This window comes from Salarias fasciatus, chromosome 5, assembly GCF_902148845.1.
Source record: "Salarias fasciatus chromosome 5, fSalaFa1.1, whole genome shotgun sequence".
NCBI lineage: Eukaryota > Metazoa > Chordata > Actinopteri > Blenniiformes > Blenniidae > Salarias > Salarias fasciatus.
Window position 1 is genome coordinate 14538911 of NC_043749.1, and position 9662 is coordinate 14548572.

The 9662-nt window shown below is 42.9% G+C and overlaps 2 protein-coding genes across 2 annotated transcripts; both read left to right on the plus strand.

Moving 5' to 3' along the window:
• The first annotated feature begins 243 nt into the window (after nucleotides 1–243).
• LOC115388090 (transmembrane protein 82-like) lies at nucleotides 244–2525 on the plus strand. Its single transcript, XM_030091022.1, has 6 exons — nucleotides 244–319; nucleotides 400–472; nucleotides 557–749; nucleotides 1646–2063; nucleotides 2160–2344; nucleotides 2448–2525. Exons 1-6 carry the CDS (start codon nucleotides 244–246, stop codon nucleotides 2523–2525), a joined length of 1023 nt encoding a protein of 340 aa, XP_029946882.1.
• Nucleotides 2526–4848: 2323 nt separating this feature from the next.
• On the plus strand, nucleotides 4849–9042 carry fblim1 (filamin binding LIM protein 1). Its single transcript, XM_030092387.1, has 8 exons — nucleotides 4849–5007; nucleotides 5298–5669; nucleotides 6103–6248; nucleotides 7002–7095; nucleotides 7169–7338; nucleotides 7441–7619; nucleotides 7909–8029; nucleotides 8143–9042. Exons 2-8 carry the CDS (start codon nucleotides 5324–5326, stop codon nucleotides 8251–8253), a joined length of 1167 nt encoding a protein of 388 aa, XP_029948247.1. The 5' UTR covers nucleotides 4849–5007; nucleotides 5298–5323; the 3' UTR covers nucleotides 8254–9042.
• Nucleotides 9043–9662: the final 620 nt, after the last annotated feature.

Sequence of the window (9662 nt, forward strand, 5' to 3'; positions counted from 1 at the left end):
TCTTTTTTTCGTCAGGGAATAGTTAAACTGATGACTGTGGCCACAACAAGTCCAACCTTTGGACCGTTAAAGGGATGTAGCCCACTCAGACCCGACAAACGAAGGCAATGTAAACTCTTCCAGCAGCGCCAGATGTCCAGAAGAGCACATGTACCACGCTTCTGGCTTTTAAGCAGATCTCAGGTTGAAGAAACATGACGTCTTGGCGAAATATTTGAGCATCTTCCTTTAACAAAACAGAAGATGATTCTTTTCTGGATACTAGACACCAATGAATGGATGCTCTTTGATTCAAACCCAGTCGACTACTTTCTTCAGGGTCAGTTCAGTTTCACTTTTGTAATATTTTATTTTTCATGTATTTTGATGTTCATTGTGGTTTTTTTTTCGTTTTTAAAGGTGTTGTAGGTGCGTGTGGAATATCAGTGCTGCGCAGTCTGTTGAGAGTTTACAACTTGATTCAAACATGCAGGTGAATTTCCCTTTTAAAAAAAAAAGAGGTTTGTGAATTTTTAGGGAGCAGTGAAGGTATTTTCCCCCACTTCTCTCTATTCAGTGATTCTCAAGGTGAAACTGAGAGTAAACGGAGGTTGTCCACAGCGGCTGGTCCTCAGAAGGGCTCCTGGAGAGCAACCCTCCACTTCTGGTGCCTGGCAGTCCTCCTGTCCCTGGTGGGCTCCAGGGTTTCCTCCTTGGTCGTGCTGGAGTTCTCCCTCAGAGTTGTTTTTGCCTGCGCATCGGAAGGTCTGGTGAGTTCCTCCCCTGGGAAAACAGCAGCACGTTACCTTTAACAAGATACACAAGTTGTTCTCTTGTGTGGACTTGCAGTCGTGTTTTTAAAAGCAGTTTGTCAGAGTAGAAATTCTGGATGAACTTATTTTAACCATTTGAATAATAGTCATACAGTTTAGACATATGCAGAGTGTAGAAGTAACCTTTCAGATCCATTTTAAAGTTTTCTAGTAATTGAGGCATTTAATGGTCGATGTGTTCCTGATCACTGGTATACATTTGAAGATGTGTGAATCTTCTTTATTAAGTTGTGCGTTTTAACATTTCATGCCTGTTGAAAGGGCTGCAGTGGTGAAGGGATTGATGCTCAATGAGAATGTCCCTGGTTCAAGTCCAGCTGAGGCTGTGGAGTCTTCCTTTGTGTGGAGTTTGCATGTTCTCAGAGAGCATGACAGTTCTCTGGTCTCTTCCTATGTTCCAAAATCATTTATTTCAGGCTAATTGGTGAAGTGAGTGTGTGTGTGCTCGACTGGATCGGTCACCTGTTCATTGTCTCCTTGAATAGTTTGCTTAAAACTAAGAGAATATTAAGACATCTTTTGTAAATGGAATGTAGAAACGCAAAACATTGTCTTGTTCGTTTACGTTGAGCTCTAATTAAGTCTTGATTCATCCTTATGCTGGGAAGTAGCTCTTTGATGCTAAAACATTAATTCTTTTGAGATTCAAACTGCATATAAAACTCAAGCAATGCAAATGTTTGAAACACAATAAAGCAAATAAACATACTTATATTAAAGTATGAGGTTGAAGAAACATGTGTCTTAAAATGGAATAGTCATAGTAATGATACCCAGACATATAAAACCAATCATCTCCATGGCATTTCTCGCTTGTTGAATCTGTTTCCCAGGATGGAAGCAGCAGAGGTCTGGACCTTCTCCTCATCCAGAGCCAGTTCTCTCTGGGCTGCAGCCTCACCTGCACTCTGGCTTTCCTCCATCAGGGGGCTCCACACAGCTCCCTCGGCCTGCTCCTGGCTGCAGCTCTCAGCCGGGCACTGGCAGGCCTCTGCCACGGGCTGTGGAGCCATGCCGTCCGCCTCTACCCACTGCACAGCACCGAGCGGTACTGTGGGAAGTGCATCACCCTGCAGACCTCGGGACACGGCATCCTGGGCTCGCTGCAGAGAGCAGTCATCCTGGCTTTTGCTGTTGCGGCCGTGGCTGCCACTTCCACCGTTTATGAGCACTTCTTGTCCCAGAAGGACGCCGTGAAGTTCTGGACTCCGCTGACACTCTGTTACTCCATGCTCGTTTTCTATATTCAAGGTGAAGGTCAGGGCAGAGGGTCAGGTGGTCTGGTTGGATGAATAGTAAATAAATACAGCTTCAGTCACAAACAAAATGAAAATGTTCCTGTTTCAGAGGATCAGCATCGACAGCCCGGCGCCGAGGCCCTCTTACACACAGTTGTGGTGCGACTGGGAGGCTTGCTGGTGCTCATGCTGACATTGGGCAGCTGGTCCGACGTCCTCCACGTCCTCGTCGCTTTCGTTGGAGAAGGAGTCTGCATGCTGCCCTCGCAGGACCTGCTCCAGGCCGCACTGAAGGTACCTGCAAATCTACTCCTTCTCTAGAGAACCACTCCTCCATTATTAGAACTTTTCCATTGTTTTATTTGTTGCTTCCACAACAAACCTCGGTCTGTTTCAGGAACATGAACAAACCAGGCTGATCAGACATGAGAGCTCCAGTCACAGAAGAAGACTGAGAAAATCAGCCGACAGCTGATGAACAAACTCTGCCTCAAATATCACAACCTCAAATGTCAATAAACGTATTTTTAAGGAAAGTGTTTATTTACTGTCTTCCTTGTCAATAAAACTTGTCTTCAGCACTAAGAGAGACTGAATCTTCATGTTTCTCACTTAGCTCGGTTCATCCCAACCCACAAGCCGCCCAGATTACATATTAGAAAGTCTTCTGACAATCCCGTCCTAGTCTCTCACACCTTCTCTCAGGGGTCATGAAGTCCAAAGTAAAGAACCTACAAAGTGCTGGCACTAAATTTTGCGAAGGTGTCGGCAAATCAGTATATAAACTATTTTTAGTGGGTCAGGGATAAAATTGATCTTACAACCACTCAGTCGTCTGAAGAGCTTTTGGTGAGTTTCAGTCTTTCTACAGATTCTTGAGGCCAATCTATGAGAGAATTTTTCTTTCGAAAGCGTCTCGGGGGGTCGGAGCCAATCCCGACCCCACACAGGGTCAAAGGTCACATACACCAATAAACAAGTAACCTGTGTTGCAGTGTCTCACTTTAAATGGACATTTTTAGTTCAAAACTGGACTTCTTAATATTTTTCCACATCACTGGAAACGGTTGTTGAATTATTCCATAACAGTTGTTGTGCTCAGAAGCTTTTTATTCTTAACATCATAAAAAGTGTTAATATGGTCTACGACTGCACAAAGGCTTATATTTTAAATTTTAATTGGTCTCTAGTATACATCTTATAAATTCAACTGCATTATTGTGAGTAATGTTAATAAGTGATAGTTTTACTTCACACTCATGCTGTGAAAAGTCTGTTCTCTGTTTCTTAGAATTTCCTTCTGTCTCTAAGTTATTATATATTTTTTTTAAACAAACAAAGTCTTTTAAAGTAAACCACAGTGTTTTCTCCATGTTCACGTAATCCCAGTACCACTTGAGGAAAACTGGGGTAAAGACCCGACTCTGAACCGTCGCCGTTTGACTCCTGCAGCTACAACGTAAAGTCGCTCATCAGCCGCAGCTGTTTGGGAACGCGAAGTTGTTTTTCTTGTCACTTCCTTCTTTTCCATCTCTCTCCATTGTTGTCCCGCTGTCAGGAGCCGTGAGGAGGTTCAGGGAGTTTAATCAGGACTGTGGCTGGGTTGGGGGGGTGGAGTCTGGAGGTCTGTGGATGGTGTCATCGGTAGGCATGCTCCCTCCTGCAGCCTGACATCACTGCAGCATTCCTTTCCCGAGAGGTGGAACAACAGAGACCCCCATCACCGTCCTGCATCGCCGTCCCCTATTAACCCTCTCCGCACCTTCCTGCCTCGCTCCTCTCTCTCTCTCTCTCTCACGCTGACCCACATTGAGCAGGAAAGTTTGTTTCCACATCTGCTGCCTTGGTCCATGAACATTTCTCCAGACTTTCGGGAGTGTAGTGTAGTTGTGGGGAGGGGGAGGAACCTCACGAGCTTCGGCTCCAGGAACTAACCCAAATATTTGCTGATCGGCAGACCTGATATCACGGAGGCTCGCTGATGTAGAGCTGCGTAACAAAACAAAGCCACTTTTTCATGGCTCTCACAGACATCACTCAGTATCCCCCCCCCTCCTCTCTCCTAATATACCAACATCTCCCCTTCCACAAAGCCCCGATTCATTGCACTGTAATGCTGCTTCGCTGATGAAGCCCACCTCGTGGAGCCAGACGGTGGGCTCCGCTCTGCACGTCTGTGGGGCCCGATGGAAGCAAAGCCACGAGACACTGATAGTGAGTCAAGGCTAAAGTAATATAATGTTGTGGGGGAAGGGAAAAAAAAGGGAAGAGGGAGAAGAAAAAAGGAGGCAGACTCGATGAGGGAGGTAGGGAAAATAAAGCTGACAGAACAATAAGGCAGAGCTGCACGGGGGAAGAGAAAGAGGACAGCTTGAGATAAAGAGCTGCTGGAGGAGGCGTGCAGGTATAGTCACATCCTGCCGGAGCGTTCGGAGATAAAAGCAGGCAGCTGTGTGTGTTTCTGCTGGTCGCTCTCAGGGTGAAAACCCTCAAGACAGCGTCTTCATGACACTGCATTGTGTAATTCATCTGTTAAGAGTGAGTGTGTGTTTTTGATAGGACTGAACAACTGTTGCACAACCGAGTGTGGGTGTGTGTGTCTACGTGCATGCGAGCAAGTGTGTGTCGGCCTGCCAAGTTTTCATACTAAATGAATGTGTCATGTTTTTTTACTGCACTTCGCCCGAGATTAGCTGTTCACCTTTTACGGCTGAGAGGGAGTCGGTATTGTCATTCAACCAGAGAGGGAGGAGGGGTCGACGGACGAGAGACTCGGGGAGGGAGGCGCACAAGGAAAAGGAGTGGCCTTCTGCAGATAGCTGCCCTCTCTATCGGAGTAAAGTCTTCTCCCAGAGGCAGCTTATAGGAGGGAAAATAAGCCAGGAGTTTGGATCTACAGACCATTAAAGGAGATAAGAAAAGGAAGAGAGTTGCCTTCAAACCACATCTTCTTGTAGGTAAGTAATGTCAGCTCACAGCCTTTGTTGAGAGGGTTTAAAGGAAGGAGATAATTCAGATGTGTGCTTCCTGTCCCCAAAACCATTCATTATGGGTAATGAGACCTGTGAGTGTGTGAATATCCTTCTTCAAAGTGAGAGTGAGCGCTCCCACAGAGCCGGCTGAAGGCATTTTGTTAATACTACAGGGATTATGTGCTTGAGGCTGATATCCTCCTGATGTGTTGGATGTGTGATATGTCTCTGGTCATGAGTGGATGTTAACAACTGTCCTCCTGTCCTCCTGTCAGGCTGTGAGGAGAGTTCTTCAGTATTTATGGCGTCGGCAGCTCCACCGAAGAGGATGGTGTCCTCCGTCTTCATCACGCTGGCATCACCTCACAGAGCCACCGTGACGCCGCAGCAGCAGCCTGCTCTCCAGGCTCAAAGCAGCCCGGCCCGAGACAAGCAGCACGCCGCGGTCAGACTCGGCCCAGGTGACGGCACACCTGCCTTCAGACATCAGAGAGACGAGCACACACGCTCAGAAGTTCAAAGCAAAGCGGGCAGCAGAGATCGGACTCGTGCGGCCGCGCTGAGCCAAGCTTCAGGACCGACACTTGGCAAATCTGTCCCTGGAAAATCATCACTGCAAAAAGAAGAAGACCAGAGAAGTCCTCCAGGTAATTGACCTGAAAAATGATAAGAAATTCAGTGATCACAGCAGCTCCACATTGCACAAAATATATAAATAAAACTAAAGAGTATCAAATATTAGATATTAAGGTGTAGAGGGCATTAGGTTGAGGTTGTGATCATTAAAATGCGTCTGTATGTAAAAATGACCAGACTTGAATTAATGCATTCCTCTGTACAAGAGGTGTGTCCATAAATTACTTGTTGACTAAAGGTCAGTTACAAGTGAAATGTTACCACTGTATTGAGTATTTTCACTTCCACACCCTCATTTGATTGTATTACAGTGGCTTTACTCATTACTCATTACTTTAAAGTAATGATTCTTCTCATAAAAAGTACCTGATGATTTGATGAGATCTTTTCCTTTTATATTCCTGAATTGACTGTTTTGTTTTGTTTTTTTTTCTTGCCTATCAGAGTTGTTTCCTCCTCCTCCTCCTCCTCCTGATGCCCAGGTGTCAACACTGGGCCATGACGTCTCTGCACTTTCACCACTTCATCCTGCACAAACTCCTTTTTCTCATCTTGCGACGCCAGACCAGCCGTCAGTTTACAACAAAGTGGTACGGACAGTTCTATTGCTGTGCCGCCTTAAAATTTCACATCCATTTCACTAATTTGTTTATATTTACGTTGTTCCATATCATTTGGGACAATCACTTCAAATTCTTCTCATTGGTCCATGGTGTGCTTCCAGTCAGAAAAACTTATGTTTTTGTTGATGAATGAACTTTAATGCCACAATTTTGAAAATGACAAAAAGAACCATCATCAAATATATGCAAGCACTGCCGCTCCAAATATTTTCTTTTCCTTCTTAAAGCATAATTTCAGTGATTAATCAATATAAGTTAGGGAAAAATGCTAAAATAACGCAGAGTTTTTGATTTCTTTCTTTCTTTCTGTTTGTTGTTATTCCTCTTTATTGTGTTTATCAGTAGTATACTACATTTTATTCCATGAGAAATTTACTGTGAGAGAATGGTGTTATATTTTTACAGCTTCAAGTTCTTTCCTCTGTACACCGTGGTGTATATTTGAGCCAGTAGTTTATTGATGAGAATATGGAGTAGTGTATGTTTTATTGGTAGAAGAAACATGTCATCTCACTCCAGCAAATTTAATTAGAAACAGGCTTTTTCGTCTCCTGATTGTTATAAAGACTGAAAGATGTCTCTGTATCAAAAAAAAAAAAAGATGCTCAAGTGATGTGGAAAATGTTTTCTACTCAGAAAGTAGCATTTCTAAAATTGTGAGTTGTGCAACCAAACCATGATAAAGTGCATTTTTTTCTTCATTCCTGCTCAAAATTCCAGGTAGAAACAAGCACACCATCTAGTGGGTTTAACCAGGATGAACAATCTCACGGGACGCACACAAGCAGCCAAGACATGAGCCCAGAGAGCAAAGGTACCATGATCTTTCACGCAGACATGTATTTCGCACAACCTGCTTTGACAGCTGCAGTTTGTGTATCTTACAGATGTGTGTGGCTTCTGTCGGAAGCCTATGGCTCTTCCTGAACTTGTGATAGAGGCACTGAACAGGACATACCACGAAGGCTGCTTCCAGTGTCGGTCCTGTCACATCCCCCTGGCTGGTAAACAATACTACAACAAGGCAGGGATCCCTCTCTGTGAAGACTGCTACCAGGTAGACACTAGTCCACATGACACTGGGATGGTTAGGCATTAAACCAAACAGTCAACCATAGAGTCGCACTGAACAACTCCAGTTCCCGTGTCTCTGTTTCAGGCCATTCTGGAGCTCTGCTGGGCGTGTGGAGAGGTCATCACAGATCATGTGATCCGTGCACTTGAACGAGCGTACCATCCTCTATGTTTCACCTGTACGACATGTAAAAAGCAGATTGGAGAGCAGGCGTTTGCTCAAGGGGAAGTCGGAGAGGTTTACTGTCTTCAGGACTATTACAGGTATGACAGAAAAACAGTTAAAAAAAAAAAATCACATTTCACACATTACAACTATAATATTCAATATAAGAAGCTTCTGTATTCTTCAACATGTTAAATCAGGTTAATTTGTTTTCACATTATTTCAGCTAGTCATTTCATTGCTGTTTTTTTTTCTTTTCTGAAGAACTCTGAACTGAACTTCTACACTTTTTCTGTTTGAACAGCTGAAATAATGTCATCTGAGGATGAAAAGGAAATAATAATAATGAACGATGTGCTCTCTTTCCCTGAAACCTTGTCCATGAAGGAAATATGCTCCGCAGTGCAGCGCCTGTGACAGGTTAATTATTCCAAAAGAAGATGGGACGGACAGTTATACCGTTGAATGTTTGGGACAATCCTTCCATGAGAACTGCTACAGATGTGAGGTAGGAATCCTTCGTGCAAACATCATCAAAAAACAGAAAACAAAGAATCACTGACAAGTAAACAAATGGCGATTTTTAATCACCAGTCAGTAAGTGTTTGATATTGCCTGCAGGTCTGTGGCATCCAGCTTTCCACTGAACCCAACGAGCGAGGCTGCTATCCTTTAGATGGAAAAATGCTTTGCAAACCCTGCCACCTCCACCTGGCTTCAAGCCAGCTCTAATACTGACCTGACAACACTTCACTAAATGCAAACAGGATGGCCGAAACATGGATCCAGGATCAAGAAGGCAGGAGACTGGAAATACACTACAGCCTGGCTAAGGAGGGTCTGAAACATAATCTCCTCCAGAGCAATAACTAAACATGGCTCTTACTTTATTTACAATGCTTTATGAGTATTTTCATACTTTTTGTATACTTGATAATTTTGCACTTAACAATTGTTACAAAGAAGCAATCATATTTATGCAACTGACTTCATGAAAATCTAGGACCAGTATTAATCGACTTTTTGTATCCTCAATCAGTGTGTGGCCTTTTCAAACACGCCACTCTTCCTGATTGAAAAAGAAAAGCATTAATAAATGTAAACTGATATATTTTATCAGGTTGGACAGTGGTGTGTATTGGCCCTCCTAGCAAGAAGGTCATAGGTTCAAATCTGGCCTGGGCCTAACAGCATGGACTGAGAGTTTTCTTCAGGTACTCTGACTTCCTCCCATTGTCCAAAAACAATAATGTGAGCTTAACTGAATGTGAGATTTTTCTTGTCAGTTTATGTTTGCCCTGTGATGGACCGCAACATACACAACAAAGAACCATTTGCACATCCGCCACAAAAAATGGCAACACTGATATATGTTAAAGCAGAGACCATGTAAACGTCTACTTTGATAACATGATACCTACTCTAAAGTTCCACCTAAAGCCCCAGCTTCTGTAATAATTATGTTTATCTCAAGAGCACTTGATATGGTATTGTATATCATATAACATGTAATAAACCATTTTCTTTGAGAGAAAATGTGTCCTTTTATATTTCTATCCATCACATGAAAGGCAGCAGCCAGGTTTGATCTGTAATTTCCCGAGTTTTCTCTGCTCTGTACCCTTTTTCCAGTGAATGTTGGATGTTTCTTTCTTTCTTTCTTTCTTTTTCTTTCTTTCTTTCTTTCTTTCTTTCTTTCTTTCTTTCTTTCTTTCTTTCTTTCTTTCTTTCTTCCATTCCTTCTTTACTGGTGAGAGAGAGAGAGAGAGAAAAAAAGAAATAAAATTCCTCTGAACTGTAATTATAAATATTTGGTGGATGTTTGACCGAATGTAATTTCCTGATTGTTTTATGAACTGGACTGGATTGAACTGAATTTATTTATTTACTTATTTAGCAATAAAATAAGTCCTGAATAGACATGGTTATAAAACTGAATGACTTCGATATCCAAAGACTTAAAATATACTGTAATCCTCATAACGTAACGTGTGTGAATGACCGTGAAAGTAATTATTATCCAATAATACGATTTTAATTGGACACTTTGTACAATATTTTGAACTTAAAAGATCACTGGACTTGGAAGAATGTGTGCAGTTCTACTTACCGCCTCTTAGTCTGGTTGTAAATATTTTATC

Coding starts and splice junctions, on each gene's coding strand:
- fblim1 (XM_030092387.1), top strand. CDS start 5,324: ATGGCGTCGGCAGCTCCACCGAAGAGGATGGTGTCCTCCGTCTTCATC. Junction 5,670..6,102: donor AGACCAGAGAAGTCCTCCAG/GTAATTGACCTG, acceptor CTTGCCTATCAG/AGTTGTTTCCTCCTCCTCCT. Junction 8,030..8,142: donor AGAACTGCTACAGATGTGAG/GTAGGAATCCTT, acceptor TATTGCCTGCAG/GTCTGTGGCATCCAGCTTTC.
- LOC115388090 (XM_030091022.1), top strand. CDS start 244: ATGATTCTTTTCTGGATACTAGACACCAATGAATGGATGCTCTTTGAT. Junction 320..399: donor AGTCGACTACTTTCTTCAGG/GTCAGTTCAGTT, acceptor TCGTTTTTAAAG/GTGTTGTAGGTGCGTGTGGA. Junction 473..556: donor AACTTGATTCAAACATGCAG/GTGAATTTCCCT, acceptor CTCTCTATTCAG/TGATTCTCAAGGTGAAACTG.